Source organism: Molossus molossus, unplaced genomic scaffold, assembly GCF_014108415.1.
Source record: "Molossus molossus isolate mMolMol1 unplaced genomic scaffold, mMolMol1.p scaffold_m16_p_6, whole genome shotgun sequence".
Lineage (NCBI taxonomy): Eukaryota > Metazoa > Chordata > Mammalia > Chiroptera > Molossidae > Molossus > Molossus molossus.
In genome coordinates, this window is record NW_023425399.1 from 52,519,090 (window position 1) to 52,545,317 (window position 26,228).

At 44.1% G+C, this 26,228-nt stretch overlaps 1 protein-coding gene across 5 annotated transcripts in view; it reads right to left on the reverse strand.

Moving 5' to 3' along the window:
* Window positions 1–235: 235 nt before the first annotated feature.
* Window positions 236–26,228, reverse strand: part of RAB43 (RAB43, member RAS oncogene family) — a 110,959-nt gene continuing 84,966 nt past the window's right edge. For all 5 annotated transcript variants that reach the window (XM_036245814.1, XM_036245817.1, XM_036245813.1 and 2 more), the window contains 2 exons: window positions 5,882–6,065; window positions 236–3,762 (listed from right to left, as the gene is read on the reverse strand). In XM_036245814.1, coding sequence (XP_036101707.1) covers window positions 3,512–3,762; window positions 5,882–6,065 — 435 coding nt within the window. In that variant the 3' untranslated portion in view covers window positions 236–3,511. The remainder of the gene's footprint in view (window positions 3,763–5,881; window positions 6,066–26,228) is intronic.

Consider the following 26,228-nt stretch of genomic DNA (forward strand, 5'->3'; position numbering starts at 1 on the left):
CCTTCCTCTGCCCTGTCTCCCACACCCTGGCCCCTTATCCCACCTACTTCTGTTCTTAGGTGATTTATAAACAAAGAAAGAGCCCTGACTAGTATGGCTCAGTTGGTTGGAGCATCGTCCAGTGCACTGGAAGGTCACAGATTTGATTCCCGGTCAGGGCACAAATCTAGGTTGCAGGTTCGATCTCTGGGAGGCAACTGATGACGTTTCTCTCTTACCAGTGTATCGATGTTTCTCTCTCTCTCTCTTCTTCCCTCTCTAAAAATAAAATAAATAAACAGAGATTAAACTGTTCTCTTGCCCCAGAGGCTGCTGGGAGAGGAAACAGAGGTAAGCCTTGTTTCCTGTCTCACATACTTCCTCCATTTTCTCTTACCCCATCTGACACAGAATTAAAGCCCAGAGAAGTAGAGAGGCCCCAGCCTGATGGGGACTCCATGTAGTCAATACCACACCCTAGGCCAGGCCCTGAACACCAGCATTTATGTCTGAGGTTGAGGGCCAGGAAGTATCTCTCTAGGAGCCTAAAGGAAATGGCTTCAGCCCATTGGGTGGAGGAACCTCACAGGCCAAGGGGTGGGGAAAGAACTCACTCTTGCTAGAGGGTACTATGAGCAAGAGATTAGCTTGAGGTGGGGCCAGTTCTCAGGGGTGTCCAGCTGGGTCATTTGTGGGATTATAAACAACATAAACAAAAAGGCAGGGTCAGTAAGTAGGGGGAGGTCAGGAAGGGGTTGGCCTACACAGAGGGTGCTCCTGAGGAATAAGCAGGTGATGGACAGAAGCCAGGGTGGAGCTGTGAAGGCCTTGGATGTCTGGGTCAAGTGTGGACAGCATTCTGAGTACCCTAGGATGGCAGGGCCAGGAATGACCTTTCACAACTGACACTTTGACAGCAGCAGGAGGGTCAGTTGGGGCAGTGGAGGCTAGAAGCCCAGGAACCAAGGAGATCAGTGACATGTTCAGGTGAGAGGACGGGCCTGTCAGGAGCAAAGGACAGGGCACTGTGGAGGTAGTTTCCAAGCACTGTGGTGGGGGTGGGTGGGTGAGGAGCTCAAGGTAACCCCCAATTTCAAGGCTAAACCCCTGGAGTGAGGCTGTTCCATGCATGGAGGATGGGGTAGCAGGAGATCGATTCAACCCAGTTTCAAACATCTCAGGATTGTGAAAGGGGAAGAAATGAAGAGTTGTTTCCTTGATTTCTGGGTAAACCAAGAGGTTACCAGTGAGAAGCCTCCCTGGTCTCAGGCTAGGCCCACTGTTCCTTTCTCCTTCTAAGACAAGTCTTTGCAGGGTTTCAGGCCTCCTGCCTTAAAGGTGGGGGGAATGACTCACATTCCAAAGTGACAAGTGAGCTTGTCACAGCCAGCTATCTACCTATTCTTGTGCCTACCCTGGATCCTTATGCCAAGGACATCCGTATGAAGGGGTAGAGGGGCCTCTTTCCCTAGGCTCTGCGAGGCTGGGGGAAAGAGGGGTCTAGTGGCTGCCTGTACTCTCAGCTGGAACTGGAGCTGCAAGTCAATCATAGGGATGCAGGCCCATGCCTCTACTCCAAGACCCCTTGCTGCTTCCCACCTGAAAGCAGCAGGTAAGGCTTCATGAGATATCTAGCTGGGGCCTAAGTTCAACGCCCAGCTCTGCCAAAATATTAGCCCTTAGCAGAGAGGTCATGGGGCTGGAGGACCTTGGCCCTTGGCCTCAATGGAATCCTCTTTGGGGAGCCCCTCAGTGATGGGCATTTTCTACTCTGCAGGTGGAGCCCTGACACTGCAATGGAGGGGCCAGGCAGGTACCAACTCTCCTCTCCCTGCCAGCAACTGGGCCTCATCCATCAGCAAAGCCATGGAGGATGGAAGCCAGGCAGCCTTCTTGCTCCCAGCTTCCACCCCACTCCAGCTAACAATGGGCTGATTCCCCTCAGTATAGACTGCTCCTCAGTAGCTTCTGGCCCAACCAGGCTAACATTCTTCCCCTCCAGAACCAGGCTCAGCAGTTCCATGGCTGCCTCCCTGCTTGAAAGGGAGCCACCTGCCCTGCCTGTTTCAGTCTCAGCCATTCATGCTCAACCCTATCTTTCCAGACTGCTATAGGTCTGCTGTAAAAGGTTTGGCTTCTTGTTCTGTAGCCAGGCCTGCCTGGGAAAGGGGGCAACACAGACCAAAGTGCTTGGAGTAGAAAGCAAGGGAAGTCTGAGCTGAAGTGCCACTGCCTGCATTGGGGACTAGGACTGAGCTTGGGGTGCTGCCTGGGCTCTAATAAGCTCTGGGCTGTCTCTCCATGATGTGGCCTAGCCCATGGCTCTGAGAGCAGTTTATTTTCTGAGGCCCCACACTGAGGGGCCGGAGGGCTGGACTGGGCTGACAAGGAGGAACTGGAATTGGCTTAGGAAGATCACCCAAGTCCAGTCCCTGTATCCTCTGAGTTACACTGCAGAGTATGGTGCTGCTTTGAAGACCCCCCGTGATCTCAGCCCCAACCTGCTTTCTAACCTCAGCACCCTGCACACATTGAGGCTGTTCAGGGCAGGTGGACCCATGGGGGTGAAATGGCCAGACTCAGAATTACCAGAGCCTTGTCTTTTTAGTTTGGGAAACTCTATAAGCTAGACTGGGAGCAGTGGGGGAGCTGATGCTCTAAAAATGACAGGAAAGATTTTTCAGACCTGAACTTCAAGGATGCAAAATTTTACTTTTCCCTTAAATGTCCACATTCCTATCTCATTCTCCCAACTCACAAGCTTCTGAGGCCCCAATACTGAAGAATTAACTGGTTTTGTAATCTGAGTGACAAAACTTTGGGCCCCAAGCCAGCAGACAATCCCTGCTTTGCTGTGATCCTACATTTTTGAAAATAAAAACAAGAAGCTACATGGAAAACCAGAACACTTGAGACGTCTTGCTAAGGCAGCAAGCTGGGCCCCATGGTGTCTGTGAGCTTAGAGCTGGCAGTGAAGAAACAAGGTTCCTTGCCTGGAAGGAGTTAGGGCTTCCTTGGGGTTATGCTCAGAAACCAGCCTATTGGGCTGGTTGCTCTTGCTCTCTACAGCTGCATATGGAGGCCCTGGAATGACCTGGGCACCAACCTCATCCCTAGAGAGCAGCAACCTGCTGCCATAGCTGCAGTAGACACAAAGTATGAGATGGTTAGAACCAGTATGTATAGAACAGGGGAGGCACATTCCTGGCCCCTCTCCAGCTGCAGTCCACACTGGTGAGCTTGGGCCAGTCCTGAAATGTGAAGAGCATGAGAGGGAAAGCTGCTGACTGGCAGGATGGGTCCCACACCCTACCCTGTGCCAACAGGCCTCCTACAGGAGGAATCCTGCTTCTTACTTCTTCAGGGTAGCTTTGCCATCAAGCATCCAGGCCATGGGATGAATAATTCCAGGACTTTATCCAGCTGATCTAGAATCGCTGGTGCCCTAGAGGGCCAGCTCTGGAGGGTTGGGCTTAGCAGACCAGAGAGGAGATGGGGAGGCCCCTGCCTGCCTCCCTGCCCTGCACCCCCGTCAGCACCCGCAGCCCCAGCTTTCTCCAATGTCCTTGCTATCCAGCTGGATGTGGTCTGTGCTCTTCTCACTGAGAAGAGGACCACCGTGCCTCATGACCAGCTCCGTGGCCACCCTCATGAAGGCCTCCTCCACGTTGCTTGAGTCCTTGGCAGACGTCTCAATGGCACACAGGATGTCATAGTGTTCTACCAGGCTCTGTGCTTCAGCCAGAGGAACCTCCCGGAGCTCGCCAAGGTCCGACTTGTTCCCTGTAGGGAAAGGCCAGGAGCAGCTTGGTGAGGTCAACTGGTGCCAAGGAAGCCCTGTCCTACTTGGCAGGACTAAACTGAGAAACCCAATGCCATTCAATGCCCTCTGTCAACTACTAGTTGTGCATGGTGATGTTTAAAAAAACAAAACAAAATTTTAAAAAACTTTTATTTTAAAGCTGTTATTTTATCCTTTAGTCCCTCTTTTTTTTTTTTTAACCTTTGCCAGAGGCTTGTATATTTTATTGCTTCTTTCTAAGAAATAGAAGCAGTAAAAGAATACTGTACTTTAGAGCTACAAAAAAACCTGGGTAGAAACTCCAGCTTCCTAATTCTTAGTTGTCACTTCATCTCTGAGTCTCAATTTTCCCATCTATGATGCCATCTTCAGCAGAGCAGGGGTTAAATGATAGAACAAATATGAAAACAACTGGTGCTTGGCAGGTACTCCATAAATGTGTAAGTTAAAGAAATCTCGTACTGCTAATTTTTTTTTTTTTTTGCTAAAATTCTGTTATTATGTTTATTATTTATTCTCTCCTGTTTTCCTACTACTAAGAACACAGACTACCACTTTACCTGACAGTATACCTTTGGCTTGTCCTACAGGTGTGAGATGTTTCATTACATTCTAAATCATCTAGTAAACTACTCCTTGACCCAATTTCTAAAATAATATTTTTAAGTTTCTGAGTGGTTGACTTTTGCAATGTTTATAGAGAGGACAAAAATAGATAAGTGTCTATAAATATCTAAAATTTCTTTGATAACCTTAAATGATGAAGCAACCAAGCTCAATGTGTGGAATTTATCCTAATTTCAACAAACTAAAAAGAAAAGCATGTGCTGTTTATGAGTAATTACAAATCTGAACACATATCAGCTATTTGATTTTATTCAGGAAATGTCAATATTTTTAGATGTGGAAATGGTATTGTTATATATTTTTAAGTGTTTTTTATCTTTTGATTCATGCTGGAATATTTGCAGATGAAATAGTTATAGTTAGGAATTGCCTAAAAAATAATACAAGAGAGGGAGGGGATAAGGGTGAAGATGAAATGGAACAGGAGTTGCTGAAGCTGGGTGATAGGTATCTGATGTTCATTACACTATTTTATTTTTGTATTTGTGTAAAATATTCAATAATAAAATGTTTTATTTTAAATGTTCTGGATAAATGGGAAGTATAAGGCTGGGTAAGGAAAGCTCCATTACTGCCCAGGTAGATGAGCTGTGTTGAGCACTTCCACACCCCATCCAGGCAGGCTATGTTGAACCAAGTGCAACCTTTGTCCCCCTGGAGCCACATCCAGGCCCCAAATGTATAATCTCATCTTAGAAAAATCAGCATGTCTATTGAGGTGAGGACCCCAGGAATCACACAAATGGCCCAAAGCTTCCTGAGCCCAGGTCCAGGAAGTTTGTGTAGGGGGAAAAAAAAGGAAAATGGAGGTATCAACATCCCCCTGCCACAGCAGTTCTCAAAGTGGGGTCCCTGAGCCAGCAACAGGGATGTCACAGGCGTCACCTGGGAACTTATTAGAAATGTACATTCCTGGATCTCACCCAGACCTCCTGAATTGAACATTCTGAAGGTGGTGCCCAGCATCTGTGCCTTAAGGCTTTGGAGGCATGCAAACATTTGGGGAGCCCTGCTCTGCTGAACTACAATTAGTAGAATTGAATTCAAAGGTCACGTGTTTATGCTCACATGCTGTGTGAACTGGGAGAAATTATTTCAATTCTCTGAGCCTCAGCTCCATGCTCTGACAAATAAGGAGTAGACAGATTATACGAACTAAATCCAAAGACACATGTAAAGATTTAACCAGTGTTAATCACTATGAGGATACATGCACATTGCAAAGCAAATTTTAGCTTCCTATCTTCCTTCCCCTGATTCCAATTTTGAATATAACTTTACAAGTAATTAGGAGAATCAGAATTTGTAAGATCATGGTTCAAGTTCTGGCTCCATTCCTACCTAGACAAGCTCAGCCCCTCTCTGCATTCTGGCTTGCCCTTTGTTTAAAAAGGAGAGAGAAACTGAGACAGACAAGCGGGATCGGTGGCCCTAAGGAACCCTGCCAGCCCCCATCCCATTCCCTCAGCTCACCGATCAGCAGCTGCACAATATTGGAGCCAGCATACTTCCTTACGTCCTCAATCCAATGAGGCACTGACAGGAAGGAGCTCCTCTTGGTGATGTCATAAGCAAGGATGGCCCCGTTGGCACTGCGGTAGTAGCTCTGGGTGATGGTGCGGAATCGCTCCTGGCCGGCTGTGTCCCAGATCTGCAGCTAAAGAAATAGGAAGCCTCCCATGAACCTAAGGACATGGCCGAGCACAGGAGACAGGGAGGGCAATTTCACACACCCATGCCAAAAGCGCTGGTTCCAATTGGCAGGCCACCAGCCCACACTTTGACTGGAATCACACAGAAGGTCTAGAAGGTAGACACAGAGAGAGAGAAGGCCTTTGGAGGCCTTAGAAAACAACTCAGTGGCCCAACTTTGAGAAAGACAGGAGGATGCAAAGGGAAGGTGGGAAGTCCCGTCTCTACCCTCTGGAGTCCACAGGGAAAGGTGATGAAGGAACAAAGAATGTTTTCTATACTGCAACAGGAAGCGTACTTGACCCAGGGTCCTCTGCATGCCCTCTCTCCCCTAAACACTGGGCTGTTGTAAACCAGAAGAGCTCCAGCAGCTCAGTGTGGTGAGCTGGCTCCAGGTATGCCATGATGCTGACTGTATGGATGTCCAATGCCGTCCTTTTTCTGGGATTATAAATGTACTGCTGTACCTACCATGTGTAAGTCTCCCCCAGAACTGAGGTTATCTATTTCTGCTTCAAAAACATCCAGTAAGATGCTCACAACCTGGTGGTAAAGGGGCCTGGGCTGTGGAAATGAGGGCCTAGAAGCAGTGGGAAGAGCCTTCCTGTGGGGCCTTTACTATCAACTGACCCAGCATGGCCAAAGGTAAAAAGCTTGGGGTCTTTTCCCGTTCGTGTCTAAACTTAACAAACTCCCATTAGGGCCCAATACCCAGTCCTCCTGAACACTGGCCACGGAGAAGAGGTACCCGTATATGTGGCAGGAGCTTCCCTGGCTTTCTGTAGAAGCAGCAGTCTGGCAGGACAGACACAAGATAGAGCAGGAGAGACCTGGCCAGGGCAGACCTGGGCCTACAGTGTGCTCAGGCTAGGCGGCCTTCCACATCAGGCAGAGTTCACCAGCTCTAGAACTGATAGAGACAGACTATGTACAGGCATCAGAGCAGGTAGGTACCAGGGCTCTAAGGAGCTCAGGGATTGCCTTCTCTACTCCAGATTCTCAGGGCACTCTGAGGATGAACACGAACCTTTGGTCCACACTGAGCTGTAGGTCTATCTACCCTCCTTTGCTGGTGCAAGTACTATCAGTGCCTCCCTATCTAGTTCTCAAGGTGTAGGGGGCTCCCTACTTTGTCCGGGTGGGGACAGACCTCAGAGACCTCAGATAGTTCCTGAGGGCAGGAATAATGACCCTTGCTCTGTGGAGGTGAAAACCTTTTCCCTAGGCCCCACCATGAAAAGTCGGAGCATTAACAACCTCTAGGACATAGCATGCCAAATAAAATCCTCCAGTCCTGAGACTTCCTATTTACTCCTCAGCTGTAAGAGGCTCCAAGGAAACCAGGCTCCATACTCCATAGCTGATGGTGTCTGCTAGCTCATGCATGGGGTGAAACAAAAGGAATAAACTTTGGCACTATACAAACCTGGAACCAAATGACCAAGAACTCATCTCCATATGCTAGAGTAGAGCAAATAAAACTAAAAACAGTCTGGGAGGAGGCAGCAGGAGTAGCTAGGGCCCAGTGACCTGAGCCCACAAGTGCACCTGGCACCATCGGACCAGTGGACCCCTCTCTGTCAAACAGTCCAGTGCACAGTAGCAGCACTGTCAAGGTGCCTGCTGGGAACTGAAAATGGCTGGGAGCCCAGTACCATCCCCCACAGTAGGAGCCTGATCAGAGTCAAGACATACCCCCAGCAACAGAGGTTTGGGAACAGACATCCATCCCCAGGCAACACTAGCACAGACCAGCAGCTGAGACCCATCCCCAAAAGCTTCAGCAAAGGCTTAGCAGGAGCTGAGCCCCACCGGGCAGCAATGCTCCTCAGCCACCAGTGGCAGGACCTGAGGATCCAGCGGGGCCTGTGCGATCCAGCTGCCCACGAGACCAGCAGGGAGTCAGGGCTCAAGCGGGGCCTGAGCGATCCAACTGCCTGTGGGACAGGAAGGGAGCCGGGGCTCCAGTGGGGCTCCAGCTGCTAGTGGCACCAGCAACCAATGAGGAATGTGGCTTCTGTGGGGCCCATGCGATCCAGCAGCAGCACCTACCAGGACAGACCAATACCAGCTGCCAGTAGTCAATCCTCCAGGACCCACAGCAGGCAAGAGGTGACATGCACCAGAACAGTCTAGGAGGCACAGCAGCCCTATTTGATACACACCTACCTGCCTACACATCCCAACATCCCTTACTGGATCTAGTACTACCAGATGGCTAAAATGGGTAGACAGAGAAATAACACCCAAATGAAAGAAAAGGAGGAATCACAAGAAAAAGAACTACATGAAATGGAAAAAAGCAATGTCAGATAAAGAATTCAAAGCAGAGAGTCGAGAAAATGGTGGCAAAGTGAATGGAGCGACACAGACCATCTCCCAAGACCAAACTGGATTTACAACGAAAATAAAGGCAAATCGTCAGGAAAGGGCAGCCAAAAGACATCTTGGAGGACCACTTAACCAGAAACACCCACTCAATCCTGGTAGGCTTGCGAGGACACGAGAGGGGACCGAGAGCCCAGGGTCCGCAGCGGCCTGGGCAGGGGCCAGGGAACGCAGCTGGAAGTGACTGCTACCGTCTCCCTCCCCACCCTGCATGGGCCCTTGGAACTCTGTAGCCGGCTAAACTCTCCGCTGGAGCCGCACAGACTCGCGGGCCCCAGGGAACTCGGCGGGAAGTTACTCCTACCGTTTCCCTTGCCACACTGCATGGGCCCTGGGAACTCTGTAGCCTGCTAAACTCTCCGCTGGAGCCACAGAGACTCGCGGGCCCCAGGGAATTCGGCGGGACCAGGGAACTCGGCGGGAAGTTACTCCTACCGTCTCCCTTGCCACCCTGCATGGGCCCTAGGAACTCTGTAGCCGGCTAAACTCTCAGCTGGAGCCACACAGACTCGCAGAGTCCAAGGGACTCGGCGGGACCAGAGAACGCGGCGGGAAGTTACTCCCACCGCCTCCCTTGCCACCCTGCATGGGCCCTGGAACGCTGTAGCCTGCTAAGCTCTCAGCTGGAGCCACACAGACTCCCAGAGAACAGGGGACTTGGCGGGATTCTGCTACCAGGCTGAGTCCTGCGAACTTGGCGGGATTCTGCTACCAAGGCTGAGTCCTGCGAACTCTGCGTGCTGAGCCCTCGACAGGCTCCGCGCGAACTCGCGTGGACCAGGGGACTGTGCTAGACGATACTGCCACCTCTGCAATGTCCCGCTACCGCGGCTCAGTCCTGGGGCTTCTCCTGAGTGCAAACCCCTCAGCTGGTGCCACAGCCACAGCCGCCCTTGGCTGGAAGCAGCACCCTCGGGTGAAAAATCCCAGGTGGCTCCAGGACACAGAGTCCGGACAGTGGCTAAATTGGCAACAGCCACTCACCTTGGGCTCCGGCAGAGGGAAGGCAGACTTGACTGGAACTGTGTGGGGACACTCAGGTTTTGGAAGGTGCTAAGAGCTTTTGCTGAGTGCAGCCACACAGGACTGGTCATTTTACTTTTTCTCAGGGCCCTGGGGAAAGGCAGTGGCCTCTCCCTCAGAGATTCAACCCCACCTGGTGGCCATTGAAATGCTAATTGAGGCCCATTAACAAACAACACCTGCCTCACTCTCAGGAAATCGTCATGCACTGAGCACCTGAGGGAGTTTTCCAGGCAACTCAGAAACCAAGGATCTGCAGGTGACCTCTACTAATAGACTCCAGGCAAAAAAAAGCTAGAGGATAACTACCATTCCCTGGGCTTGCAACACTAACCAGAAAGGCTAAGACTTGACAGTAGTGTTTAAAGTGGGTCCTCCCTGGTGGATCCAAACCCAGGAGAGGGAGCCACAAACAGCAGAACACCAACACCCACTGGGAAAACTTGGCAGACTCCAAAGCCCACTGTAATAACCAAAATGGTGAGAAACAGAAACAAAAGCCAAATGAAAGAACAAGAGACCTCTACAGAAGATGAAATAAATGAGGTGCAGTTAAGCAAGTTAACAGAACTAGAATTCAGAGCCATGATGTTGCGGAAGCTCAACAGCATGTGTTAAGGACATGAGCAACATGAGTAAAGACATAGAAATGTTGAAAATAAACAAGCTGGAAATGAAAAACCAACAGGAAGAAATGAAGAATGACATATCAGAAATGAAAAACACACTGCAAGGTCTAAAAAGCAGAGTAGGGGAACCTGAGGACCGGATCGGTGAGTTAGAAGACAGGCAAGAAGAAATCAACCAATCAGAAAAACAAAAGGAAAAAATGATTAAAAAAACAGGAAGAGAGCTTAAGAGAACTGTGGGACAACTGGAAACGTAAAAATATTCGCATCATAGGAGTCCCTGAAGAAGAAGAAAGTAAGCAAAGGCTAGAGAATATATTCAAAGAAATACTGACAGAAAACTTCCCTAGCTTGGTGAAGGAAGAAGGCATTCAAGTTCAAGAAGCTCAGAGAGCCCCAAGTAAGAAGAACCCAAACAGGCCCACACCAAGACACATAGTAATCAAACTGCCAAAAATTAAAGACAAAGAGAATCCTAAAAGCAGCAAGAGATAAGCAACAGGTTACCTACAAAGGAACCCCCATAAGGCTCTCAGCTGACATTTCACAAGAAACACTACAGGCCAGAAGGGAATGGCATGAAGTAATCAAGGTCATGAAAAACAAGGATATGAATCTAAGACTACTCTACCTAGCAAGGATATCATTCAAAACAGAAGGTCAAATAAAGAGCTTTTCAGACAAAAAAAAAGGCTAAGGGAATACATTAGCACCAAACCAGCACTGCAAGAAATGTTAAAAGGACTGCTGTAATTACCAGGAGAAATGGAAAGGAAAATAGAACCACACTAAACAAAAATCGCAATAAATAAATACATACCAATAATCACCTTAAATGTAAATGGCCTGAATGCTCCCATAAAAAGACACAGAGTAGCTGATTGGATAAGAAAGCATGACTCATCTATATGTGGTTTACAAGAGACCCACCTCACAACAAAAGACTCACATAGATTGAAAGCGAAGGGATGGAAAAAAATCTTTCAAGCAAACGGAAAAGAAAAAAAAGCTGGGGTAGCAATAATTATATCTGCTAAAATAAACTTCAGAATGAAGGCCATAACTAGAGACAAAGAAGGCCACTAAGTAATATTGAAAGGATCTATCCAACAGGAAGATATAACCTTGATAAACAAATATGCACCCAATATAGGAGCACCAAAATATATTAAAAAACTATTGGAGGACATCAAAGGAGAAATCGATAGCAATACAATCAGAGCAGAGGACTTCAACACGCCACTCACATCACTAGATAAATCCTCTAGACAAAAAATTAGCAAGAAAACAGAGACTCAAAATGAAGCACTAAACCAAATGGATTTAATAGATATCTACAGAGAACTACACCCCAAAACTACAGAATTCACATTCTTCTCAAGTGCACATGGAACATTCTCAAAGATAGACCACATGTTAGGGCACAAACTAAGTCTCTACAAGTTCAAGAAGATGGAAATTATAACAAGCATCTTCTCAGACCACAATGGTATGAAACTAGAAATCAATTGCAAGAATAACATACAAAGACATTTTAAAACATGGAAGCTAAACAGAATGTTATTAAACAATGAATGGGTCACCGAGGAAATCAAGGAAGAAATCAAAAACTTCCTGGAAACCAATGAAAATGGGGACACAACAATACAAAATCTATGGGATGCAGCAAAAGCAGTTCTGAGAGGGAAGTTCATAGCACTACAGGCCTACCTCAAAAAAGAAGAAAAATCTCTAATAGACTACCTAACCTCACAACTTAAAGAACTAGAGAGTAAACAAAAAGAAAACCCCAGAGCAAGTAGAAGAAAGGAACTAGTAAGGATCAGAGCAGAAATAAACGACATAGAGACCAAAAAAAAAACAATTCAGAGGATCAATAAAACAAAGAGCTGGTTTTTCGAAAAGATAAACAAGATTGATGGACCGTTAGCTAGACTCATCAAGAAACAAAGAGAGAGAACCCAAATACATAAAACCAGAAATGAAAGAGGAGAGATAACAACTGACACCACAGAAATACAAAAGATCATTAACAACTACTATGAACAATTATACGGTAACAAATTCGAAAATCTAAGCGAAATGGACAAACTTCTAGAAACACATAGTCTCCCAAAACTGGATCAGGAAGAGATTGAAAACTTGAACAAAACAATAACAACAGAAGAAATTGAAGATGTAATCAAGACTCTTCCAGCAAACAAAAGCCCAGGCCCAGATGGCTTCACAGGGGAGTTTTACCGAACATTCAAAGAAGAACTAATACCCATTCTCCTCAAACTATTTCAAAAAATTCAAGAAGAAGGAAGACTTCCAAACTCGTTTTATGAAGCCAGCATAATTCTAATTCCAAAACCAGAAAACGACACTACAAAGAAAGAAAACTACAGGCCAATATCCCTGATGAACATAGATGCCAAAATCCTGAACAAAATACTAGCAAATTGGATCCAGCAATACACCAGAAAAATTATCCACCATGACCAAGTGGGATTCATCCCAGGGATGCAAGGCTGGTACAATATTCGCAAATCCATAAATGTGATACACCACATAAATAAAATGAAGAATAAAAACCACATGATAATATCAATAGATGCTGAAAAAGCATTCGACAAAATCCAGCATCCATTTCTGATAAAAACGCTCAGCAGTGTGGAAATAGAGCAATCATATCTAGACATAATGAAGGCCATATATGAAAGACCTACAGCCAACATCATACTCAATGGGCAAAAACTAAAAGCATTTCCCTTAAGAACAGGAACAAGGCAAGGATGCCTACTTTCACCACTCCTATTTAACATAGTACTGGAAGTCTTAGCCACAGCAATCAGACAAGAAGAAAAAATAAAAGGGATCCAAATTGGAAAGGAGGAAGTGAAATTGTCATTATTTGCAAATGACATGATACTGTACATAGAAAACCCCAAAGACTCCATCAAAAGTTTACTAGACTTAATAAATGAATTTGGCAAAGTAGCAGGATACAAAATTAACGTCAAGAAATCGATGGCATTCTTATACACCAATGATGAACTCACAGAAAGAGAAACTAAGCAAAAAATCCCATTTACCATTGCAGCAAAAAAATTAAGATACCTAGGAATAAACTTAACCAAAGAAATAAAGGACCTATTCGCAGAAAACTGCAGGTCTTTGAAAAAAGACATAGAGCAAGATATAAAAAAGTGGAAGCACATACCCTGTTCATGGATTGGGAGAATTAACATCATTAAAATGTCCATATTCCCCAAAGCAATCTATACATTCAACGCAATCCCCATCAAAATACCAACGGCATACTTCACAGAATTAGAACAATTAATTCAAAAGTTCATATGGAACCAAAAAGTCCTCGAATAGGCACAGCAATCTTGAAAAGTAAGAACAAAGTTGGAGGGATCACAATACCAGATTTCAGGTTATACTACAAAGCCACTATAATCAAAACAGCCTGGTACTGGCACAAGAACAGGTATATAGACCAGTGGAACAGAACAGAGAACCCAGAAACGGACCCAAGGCAATATGCTCAATTAATATTTGACTAAGTGGCAAGAGCATACAGTGGAGTAAGGACAGCCTCTTTAATAAATGGTGCTGGGAAAATTGGACAGCTACTTGCAGAAAAATGAAACTAGACCATCAACTTACACCCTACACCAAAATAAACTCAAAATGGATAAAAGACTTCAATGTAACTCATGAATCCATAAAAATCCTAGAGGAGACTGTGGGCAACAAAATCTCAAACATCATACGCAGCACAATTTTTACTGACACATCACCTAAGGCAATAGAAACAAAGGAGAAAATGAACACATGGGACTACATCAAACTCAAAAGCTTCTGCACAGCGAAAGATACAATCATCAAAACGGAAAGGCTACCCACTGTATGGGAGAGCATAATTGCCAATGATATATGAGATAAGGGGTTAATTTCCAATACATATAGAGTGCTCATACAACTCCACAAAAGGAAGACAAAGAATCCAATTAAAAAATGGGCAGAGGAACTAAATAGACACCTCTCCAAACAGGACATACAAATGGCTAAGAGACATATGAAGAAATGTTCATCATCACTACTCATCAGAGAGATGCAAATCAAAACAACAATGAGGTATCCCCTCACACCTGTCAGAATGGCCGCCATCAACAAATCATCAAACAACAAGTGTTGGCGAGGGTGTGGAGAAAAGAGGACTCTAGTACACTGCTGGTGGGAATGCAGACTGGTACAGCTACTATGGAAAACAATATGGTATCACCTCAAAAAATTAAAAATTGACCTTCCATTTGACCCAGTGATCTCACTTTTAGGAATATATCCTAAGAAGCCTGAAATACCAATCAGAAAGAATATATGTACCCCCATCTTTGTAGCAGCACTATTTACAATCGCTAAGATCTGGAAACAGCCCAAGTGCCCATCAGTAGACGAATGGATCAAAAAGCTGTGGTACATATACACAATGGAGTACTACGCAGCGGTAAGAAAGAAAGATCTCTTATCCTTTGAGACTACATGGAGGGACCTGGAAAGTATCATCCTAAGTGAAACAAGCCAAACAGAGAAAGACAAATTTCATATGATCTCACTGATTTGTGGAATATAATGAACATAACAGTTTGAGGAATGGGGAAGTCCCAGAGACGCGGAAGCAGGGTACAGACTGACAATCCCCTAATGAGTGGGGAGGTGGGGGAGGGATGAACCACAGAACTTATACTCATGTATGAATGAACAGTGAACATGGACAACAATCTGGGGAAGGGGCAGGGAGGGGAGGGGGAGGGGGGAATCAGTGGGGGAAAAAAGGAGAATCATCTGTAACAAAAATTAATCAATAAAAAAATAATTAAAAAAAAAAGAATTCAAAGCAATGATTTTAAGGGTGCTCAAACAATTCAGAGAGAACTAGAAGCAACTCAATGAGAATTATAGACAACTCAGCGGGAACTACATTAGCTTAGAAAAAGAGGTAAAAGCTATGAATAAAAATCAAGAGAAAATAAAGAACAACATAGGTGATATGAAAAAAAACTTAGAAGCATTCAACATCAGATTAGAAGAAGCCGAAGACTGAATCAGTGAGTTAGAAAACAAGGCAGGAAAAAAAAAAAGCCCAAATAGAGCAGCAAATAGGGGGAGAAAATTAAAAACAGGGCATTTTAAAGTAGCTTTGAGACATCAAAAGCGTAACAACATTCGCATCATAGGGGTACCAGAAGGAGAAGTATCAGAGAAAGGAATAGAGAACCTGTTAGAAGAAACAATGACAGAAAATGTCCCTAAACTGGTGAAGGAAAAAGTCACACAAGTCCAGGAAACACAAGGACACCCTATCAATATGAACATGAGAAGACTCACAGCTAGACACATCATAACAAAAATGGCAAACATTAAAGACAAAGAAAGAATCTTAAAGGAAACAAGAGAGTGACAGAAAGTTAACTACAAGGGAGCTCCCATTAGACTGTCAGCTGATTTCTCAATAGAAACACTGCAAGCCAGAAGGGAGTATAATGAAGTGTACAAAGTAATGAAAGGCAAGGGTCTGAATCCAAGACTACTCTATCCAGCAAGGCTACCATTCAAAATTAAAGGTGAAATAGCCTCACAGACAAAAAGCAAGCTAAAGGAATTTACTACCACCAAACCTGCACTGCAAGAAATGCTAAAGGGATGGCAGTAAGAAGAAGGAGAAGAAGGAGAAGGAGACGGAGAAGGAGAAGGAGAAGGGGAAGGAGAAGAAGAGAAGAAGAAGAAAAGAGAGAGAGAGAGAGGAACACAGGCATAAAATAAAAATGGCAACTAATAAGTATCTATCAAAAATTACCTCAAATGTACATGGCTTAAATATCCCAATCAAAAGACACAGGGTAGCTGATTGGATAAGAAAACAAGACCCATATATATGCTGTGTACAAGAGACCCATCTCACAACAAAAGACTCACACAGGATGAAAGTGAGGGGACGGAAAAAATTTTTCCAGACAAATGGACATGAAAAAAATAGCTGGTATAGCAGTACTCATATCTGATAAGATAGACATCAAAACGAGGGCCATAATAAGGAATTCCAAAATGGCGGCGGAGTGGATGGAAGCTACACAACCGTCTCCCAGTACCAAACTGGGATTACAACTAAAATACAGACAAATCAATGAGAAAAAACAACACAAAAGCAGCTTGCAAGGACCATAACCAGGGACACTAACTTGATACTGATAGGATTGCAAAGGCCCAAGATGGGGGCTGGGAGCCCACGGTGGGCAGCTCCGCAGCAGCCTTAACTGTGAGCAGTACCCTTGGGATAAAGTCCCAAGCGGCTCCACAGCACAGAACCGGGACAGAGGCTAAAACAGCCACATCTACTCACCTTGGGCTCTGGCAGAGGGAGGGCAGACTGGACTGGAACTGGGTGAGGGAACTCAGGATTTGGAGGGCGCTCAGAGCTTTTACTGAGTTGCAGCCACACAAGACGGTGGTAATATTGCTCCTTCAAACGGCACTGGGGAGAGACAGCAGCGCCTCCCTCAGGTGTTCAACCCCACCCTGTGGGCCATTGAAATGCAAATTTAGGCCTACTAACAACCAACATCTGCCCCACCCTTGGGAAATACCCTAATGCTGAGCACAGGAGGAATTTTTTCAATCAACTAACAACCCAAACTCTTCAAGTAACCTGGACAGCTAGCCTCCAGGCAAAAAGCTAGAGGATAACTGGGCTAGCAACTCTAACCAGGAATGTAACACTTGATAGTGGTGTTTAACATGGGTCCTCCCCACTCAACTAAACCCAGGAGAGGGAGCCACAAACAGCAGAACACCACTACCCACAGAAAAATCTTGACAACCAAAATGGTGAAACAGAAACAAAAGCCAAATAAAAGAACAAGACACCTCCACCAAAGATAATATCAATGTGGAGCAGTTAGGCAAGTTACAGAGATAGAATTCAGAGTCAAGATCTTGAGGAAGCTCAACAGCATTAGTAAGGACATAGAGATGCTGAAAATAAAACAAATGGAAATTAAAAACAATGAAGAAGAGATCAACAGTGACATATCAGAAATAAAGAACACATTGGAAGGTCTAATGAGCAGAGGAGAGGAGGCTGAGGACCAGATCAGTGAATTAAGAAGACAGGGTAGAAAAAATCAACCAATCAGAAAACCAAAAGGAAAAAACAATTAAAAACAGGAAGATAGTATAAGAGAACTGTGGGGCAACTGGAAACGGAATAATATTCGCATCATAGGAATACCTGAAGAAGAATAAAATGAGCAAGGGATAGAGAATATATTCAAAAAAATAGTGACAGAAAACTTCCCTAATTTGGTGAAGGAAGAAGGCATTCAAGTTCAAGAAGCACAGAGTCCCAAGTAAGAAGAACCCAAACAGGCCCACACCAAGACACACATTAATTAAAATGCCACAAATTAAAGACAAAGAGAGAATCCTAAAAGCAGCAAGAGATAAGCAACAGGTTACCTACAAAGGGAACCCCATAAGGCTCTCAGCTGACTTCTCACAAGAAACACTACAGGCCAGAAGAGAATGGCATGAAGTAATCAAAGTCATGAAAAACAAGAATCTGAATCCAAGACTACTCTACACAGCAAGGCTGTCATTCAAAATAGAAGATCCAATAAAGAGCTTCCCAGACAAAAATGTCTAAGGGAATACATTAGCACCAAACCAGCACTGCAAGAAATGTTAAAAGGACTGCTGTAATTAGCAGTAGAAATGGGAAGAAAAATAGAACCACACTAAACACAAATGGCAATAAATAAGTACATATCAATCACCTTAAACGTAAATGGATTGAATGCTCCCATAAAAAGACACAGAGTAGCTGATTGGATAAGAAAGCATGACTCATCTATAGGTTGTTTACAAGAGGCCCACCTCTCAACAAAAGAGTCACATAGGTTGAAAGCGAAGGGATGGAAAAAATTTTTCCAAACAAATGGAAAGCAAAAAAAAGCTGGAGCAGCAATTCTCATATCTGATAAAACAGATTTCAAAATGAAGACCATAACTAGAGACAAAGACGGCCACTACATAATATTGAAAGGATCTACCCAACAGGAAGATATAACTTTGATAAACATATATGCACCCAATATAGGAGCACCAAAATATATTAAAAATCTTCTGGAGGACTTCCAAGGAGAAATTGACAACAATACAATCATAGCAGAGGACTTCAACACCCCGTTGACAGCACTGGACAGATCCCCTAAGCAAAAAATTAGCAAGGAAACAGAGACTCTAAATGAAGCACTAGACCAAATGGATTTAATAGATATCTACAGAGAATTACACCCCAAAACTACAGAATTCACATTCTTCTCAAGTGCACATGGGACATTCTCAAAGATAGACCACATGATAGGACACAAACTAAATCTCTACAAGTTCAAGAAGACTGAAATCATATCAAGCATCTTCTCAGATCACAATGGCATGAAACTAGAAATCAATTGCAACAAGAACATGCAAAGACATTTCAACACATGGAGGCTAAATAGCATGTTATTAAACAATGAATGGGTCACCGAGGAGATCAAGGAAGAAATTAAAAACTTCCTGGAAACCAATGAAAATGAACACACAACAACACAAAATCTATGGGATGCAGCGAAAGCAGTTCTGAGAGGGAAGTTCATAGCACTACAGGCCTACCTCAAAAAACAAGAAAAATTTCTAATTGACTGTCTAACCTCACAACTTAAAGAATTAGAAAGCAAACAAAAAGAAAACCCCAGAGCAGGTAGAAGAAAGGAAATAGTAAAGATCAGAGCCGAAATAAATGACATAGAGACCAAAAAAACAATTCAAAGGATCAATGAACCAAGAGCTGATTTTTCGAAAAGATAAACAAGATTGATGGACCCTTAGCTAGACTCACCAAGAAACAAAGAGAGAGAACCCAAATACACAAAATCAGAAATGAAAGAGGAGAAGTAACAACCAACACCACAGAAATACAAAAGATTGTTAACAACTACTACGAACAACTATATGGCAACAAATTCGACAATCTAAGCGAAATGGACAAATTTCTAGAAATACACAGTCTCCCAAAACTATTCCCGGAAGAGATAGAAAACTTGAACAGACCAATAACAACTAAGGACATTGAAGAGGTAATCAAGACTCTCCCAGCAAACAAATGCCCAGGCCCAGATGGCTTCACGGGGGAGTTTTATCGAACATTCAAAAAGAACTAACACCCATTCTCCACAAACTCTTTCAAAAAATTCAAGAAGAAGGAAGACATCCAAACTCGTTATGAGGCCAGCATAATTCTAATTCCAAAACCAGAAAAAGACACAACAAAGAAAGAAAACTACAGGCCAATATCCCTGATGAACATAGATGCCAAAATCCTGAGCAAAATACTAGAAAATAGGATCCAGCAATACATCAAAAAATTATTCACCATGACCAAGTGGGATTCATCCCAGGGATGCAAGGGCGGTACAAAATTTGTAAATCAATAAATGTGATACACCACATAAATAAAATAAAGAATAAAAACCGCATGATCATATCAATAGACGCTGAAAAAGCATTAGACAAAATACAGCATCCATGTCTGATAAAAACACTCAGCAATGTAGAAATGGAAGGATCATATCTCGACATAATAAAGGCTATATTTGAAAGACCTACAGCCAACATCATACTCAATGGGCAGAAACTAAAATATTTCCCTTAAGAATGGGAACAAGACAGGGATGTCCACTTTTGCCACTCTTATTTAACATTGCACTGGAAATCTCAGCCATGGCAATCAGACAGGAAGAAAAAATAAAAGGGATCCAAATTGAAAGGAGGAAGTAAAACTGTCATTATTTGCAGATCACATGATATTATACATAGAAAACCCTAAAGACTCCATCAAAAATCTACTAGACTTAATAAATGAATTTGGCAAAGTAGCAGGATAGAAAATTAACGTCAAGAAATCGACGGCATTCTTGTACACCAATGATGAACTCACAGAAGGAGAAACTGAAAAAACAATCCGATTTACCATCGTGCCAAAAAAATTAAGATACCTAGGAATAACTTAACCAAAAAGTAAAGGACCTATTTGCAGAAAACTACAGGTCATTGAAAAAAGAAATAGAGGAAGATATAAAAAAATGGAAGCACATACCCTGTTCATGGATTGGAAGAATTAACATCATTAAAATGTCCATACTACCCAAAGCAATCTATAGATTCAATGCAATCCCATCAAAATACCAACAACATATTTCACAGAACTAGAACAAATACTTCAAAATTTCATATGGAACCAAAAAAGACCCCGAATAGCCACAGCAATCTTGAAAAGAAGAACAAAGTAGGCGGGATCTCAATACCAGATATCAGGTTATACTACAAAGCGACTGTAATCAAAACAGCCTGGTGCTGGCACAAGAACAGGCATATAGACCAGTGGAACAGAACTGAAAACCCAGAATGGACCCAAGGCAATAAGCTCAATTAATATTTGACAAAGGTGGCAAGAGCATACAGTGGACTAAGGACAGCCTCTTTAATAAATGGTGTTGGGAAAATTGGACAGCTACATGCAAAAAAATGAAACTAGACCATCAACTTACACCATACACAAAAATAAACTCGAAATGGATAAAAGACTTAAATGTGACCCGTGAATCCATAAAAATTCTAGAAGAAAATGTAGGTAACAAAATTTCAGACATCATATGCAGCAGAATTTTCACTGATACATCATCTAAGGCAACAGAAACAAAGGAAAATGAACACATGGGACTACATCAAACTAAAAAGCTTCTGCACAGCGAAAGATACAATCATCAAAACGGAAAGGCTACCCACTGTATGGGAGGAACATCATTGCCAATGATGTATCAGATAAGGGGTTAATCTCCAATATATATAGAGTGCTCATACAACTCCACAAAAGGAAGACAAAGAACCCAATTAAAAAATGGGCAGAGTAGCTGAATAGACACCTCTCAAAACAGGACATACAAATGGCCAAAAGACATATGAAGAAATGCTCAACATCACTAATCATCAGAGAGATGCAAATTAAAACAAGGCGGTATCCCCTCACACCTGTCAGAATGGCCGCCATCAACAAATCATCAAACAAAAAGTGTTGGCGAGGGTGTGGAGAAAAGGGGACTCTAATACACTGCTGGTGGGAATGCAGACTGGTGCAGCCGCGTGGAAAACAATACGGTGTTACCTCAAAAAATTAAAACTTGAACTTCCATTTGATCCAGTGATCCCACTGCTAGGAATATACCCTAAGAAGCCTGAAACACCAATCAGGAAGAATATATGTACCCCCATGTTCATAGCAGCACTATTTACAATAGTTAAGATCTGGAAACAGCCCAAGTGCCCACCAGTAGACAAATGGATAAAAAAGCTGTGGTACATATACACAATGGAGTACTATGCAGCGGTAAGAAAGAAAGATCTCTTATCCTTTGAGATGACATGGAGGGACCTGGAAAGTATTATCCTAAGTGAAAGAAGCCAAGCAGAAAAGATAAATACCACATGATCTCACTTTTATACGGAATATAATGAACATAACAGTCTGAGGAATACAGTAGACCCAGACACATGGAAGTAGGGCACAGACTGACATCCCTCAGAAGAGGGGATGGGGGTGTGGTGTGGTGGGAAGATAAACCACAGAACTTATATGCATGTGTGCATGACCAATGGACATGGACAACTAAGCCGGGGACTGGGCGGGGGTGGGGTGGGGTGGGGGGTGCCAATGGGGTAAAAAGGTAAAATATCTGTAACAAAAAATAAATAAAATTCATATAAAAAAATAAAATAAAATAATCACCTTACATGTAAATGGACTGAATGCTCCCATAAAAAGACACAGAGTAGCTGATTGGATAAGAAAGCATGACTCATCTGTATGTTGTTTACAAGAAACCCATCTCACAACAAAAAACTCACATAGGTTGAAAGTAAAGGGATGGAAAAAATTTTCGAAGCAAGCGGAAAGCAAAAAACAGCTGGGGTAGCAATACTTATATCTGATAAAATAGATTTCAAAATGAAAGCCATAACTAGAGACAAAGAAGGCCACTACGTAATATTGAAAGGATCTATCAAACAGGAAGATATAACCTTGATAAACTATATACACCCAATGTAAGAGCACCAAAATATATTAAAAATCTTCTAGAGGAGTTCAAAGGAGAAATCAACAGCAATAAAATCATAGCAGGGAACTTCATCACCATGCTGACATCACTGGTAGATCCTCCAGACAAAATATTAGCAAGGGAAACAGAGACTCTAAATGAAGCACTGGATTTAATAGATATCTACAGAGAATTACACCCCAAAACTACAGAATTCACATTCTTCTCAAGTGCACATGGGACATTCTCAAAGATAGACCACAAGATAGGGCACAAACTAATCTCTACAAGTTCAAGAAGATTGAAATCATATCAATCATCTTCTCAGATCACAATGGCATTAAACTAGAAATCAACTGCAACAAAACATGCAAAGACATTTCAACACATGGAGGCTAAATAGCATGTTATTAAACAATGAATGAATTACCGAGATCAAAGAAGAAATTAAAAACTTCCTGGAACCAATGAACATTAACACACAACAACACAAAATCTATGGGATGCAGCAAAAGCAGTTCTGAGAGGGAAATTCATAGCACTACAGGCCTACCTCAAAAAAAAAAAAAGAAAAATTTCTAATTGATTGACTAACCACACAACTTAAATAATTAGAAAGCAAACAAAAAGAAAACCCCAGAGTAAGTAGAAGGAAGGACATAGTAAAAATCAGAACAGAAATAAACGTCATAGAGACAAAAAAAAAAAAAAAACAATTCAAAAGATCAATAAAACAAAGAGCTGGTTTTTTGAAAGATAAACAACATGATGGACCCTTAGCTAGACTCACCAAGAAACAGAAAGGGAGAACCCAAATGCACCAAAATCAAAACTGACACCAGAGATATACAAAAGATCATTAATAGCTACTATGAATAATTATATGGCAACAAATTCGACAATCTAAGCAATAGACAAATTTCTAGAAACACACAGCCTCCCAAAACTAGACCGGGAAGAGATAGAAAACTTGAACAGAACAATAAAACTAAGGAAATTGAAGAGGTAATCAAGACTCTCGAGACTGAGAAAATGGCGGCGAAGTGAATGGAGGGACCCAGGACCGTCTCCCAAGACCAAACTGGATTTACAAGGAAAATAAAGGCAAACCGTCAGGAAAGGGCAGCCGAAAGACATCTTGGAGGACCACTTAACCAGAAACACCCACTCAGTCCTGGTAGGCTTGCGAGGACGGGAGAGGGGACCAAGACCCCAGGGTCCGCAGCGCCTGGGCAGGGGCCCGGGAAGTAGACGGGAAGTTAACTCTACTGTCTTTCTTCCCACCGTGCACAGCCCTGGGAACTCTGTAGTGGGCCAAACTCTCCGCTGAAGCCGCACAGACTCCTGGCCCCCAGGGAACTGGGCGGGACCAGGAAACTCAGCGGGACCGGGGAACTAGGCGGAAAGTTAATTCTACTGCCTCCCTCCTGCCGTGCAAGGCCCTGTAGCCGCTGAAGCCGCACAGACTCCTGGCCCCCAGGGAAACTCGGCGGGACCGGGAAACGCGGGAGGAAAATTAATTCTACCGCCTCCCTCCCCACCGTGCACGGCCTGGAAACACTGTAGCCGGCTAGGCTAGGCTCTCCGCTGAAGCCGCACAGACTCGCAGGCCCCAGGCAACTCGGTGGGACCAGGGAACGCGGTGGAAAGTTAACTCTACCGCCTCCCTCCCCGCCATGCACGGCCCTGGAAACTCTGTAGCCGGCTAGGCTAGGCTCTCCGCTGAAGCCGCACAGACTCCTGGCCCCCAGGGAACTGGGCGGGGACCAGGGAACTCGGAGGGACCGGGGAACTAGGCGGAAAGTTAATTCTACTGCCTCCCCTCCTGCCGTGCAAGGCCCTGTAGCCGCTGAAGCCGCACAGACTCCTGGCCCCCAGGGAACTCGGAGGGGACTGGGAAACGCGGAGGAAAATTAATTCTACCGCCTCCCTCCCCGCAGTGCACGGCCCTGGAAACCCTGTAGCCGCTGAAGCCGCACAGACTCGCAGACCCCAGGCAACTCGGTGGGACCGGGGAACGTGGCGGAAAATTAATTCTACCGCCTCCCTCCCCGCCGTGCATGGCCCTGGAAACTCTGCAGCCGCTGAAGCCGCACAGACTCGCAGACCCCAGGCAACTCGGTGGACGGGGAACGTGGCGGAAAATTAATTCTACCGCCTCCCTCCCCGCCGTGCATGGCCCTGGAAACTCTGCAGCCGCTGAAGCCGCACAGACTCGCAGACCCAAGGCAACTCGGTGGGACCGGGGAACGCGGCAGAAAGTTCATTCTACCTCCTCCCTCCCCGCCTTGCAGGGCCCTGGAAACTCTGTAGCCCCTGAAGCCCCACAGACTCACGGCCCCCAGGGAACTGGGCGGGACCAGGGAACTCGGCGGGAAATTATTCCCACCGCCTCCCTTGCCACCCTGCATGGGCCCTCCTAACGCTATAGCCTGCTAAACTCTCCGCTGGAGCCACACAGACTCCCGGAGAATAGGGGACTTGGCGGGATTAAAGTGGGTCCTCCCTGGTGCATCCAAACCCAGGAGAGGGAACCACAAACAACCAAAACACCAACACCCACTGGGAAAACCTGGCAGACTCCAAAGCCCACTGTGATAACGAAAATGGTGAGAAACAGAAACAAAAGCCAAATGAAAGATCAAGAGACCTCTACAGAAGATGAAATAAATGAGGTGCAGTTAAGCAAGTTAACAGAACTAGAATTTAGAGTCATGATGTTGCGGAAGCTCAACAGCATGTGTAAGGACATGAGCAACATTAGTAAAGACATAGAAATGTTGAAAATAAACCAGCTGGAAATGAAAACCAACAGGAAGAAATGAAGAATGACATATCAGAAATGAAAAACACACTGGAAGGTCTAAAAAAGCAGAGTAGGGGAAGCTGAGGACCGGATCAGTGAATTAGAAGACAGGCTAGAAGAAATCAACCAATCAGAAACCAAAAGGAAAAAAAGATTAAAAAACAAGAAGAGAGCTTAAGAGAATTGTGGGACAACTGGAAACGTAATAATATTCGTATCATAGGAGTCCCTGAAGAAAGAAGAAAGTAAGCGACGGCTAGAGAATATATTCAAAGAAATAGTGACAGAAAACTTCCCTAATTTGGTGAAGGAAGAAGGCATTCAAGTTCAAGAAGCTCAGAGAGCCCCAAGTAAGAAGAACCCAAACAGGCCCACACCAAGACACATAGTAATCAAACTGCCAAAAATTCAAGACAAAGAGAGAATCCTAAAAGCAGCAAGAGATAAGCAACAGGTTACCTACAAAGGAACCCCCATAAGGCTCTCAGCTGACTTCTCACAAGAAACATTACAGGCTCGAAGGGAATGGCATGAAGTAATCAAGGTCATGAAAAACAAGGATCTGAATCCAAGACTACTCTACCCAGCAAGGCTATCGTTCAAAATAGAAGGTCAAATAAAGAGCTTCCCAACAAATAAGGCTAAGGGAATACATTAACACCAAACCAGCACTGCAAGAAATGTCAAAAGGACTGCTGTAATTACCAGGAGAAATGGGAAGAAAAATAGAACCACACTAAACAATAATGGCAATAAATAAGTACATATCAATAACCACCTTAAATGTAAATGGATCTGAATGCTCCCTTAAAAGACACAGAGTAGCTGATTGGATAAGAAAGCAAGACTCATCTATATGCTGTTTACAAGAAACCCACCTCACAACAAAAGACTCAACAGATTGAAAGTGAAGGGATGGAAAAAAAATCTTTCAAGCAATGGAAAAGAAAAAAAAGCTGGGGTAGCAATACTGATATCTGATAAAATAGACTTCAGATTGGAAGGCCATAACTAGAGACAAAGAAGCCCACTACATAATATTGCAAGGATCTATACAACAGGAAGATATAACCTTGATAAACATATATGCACCCCATATA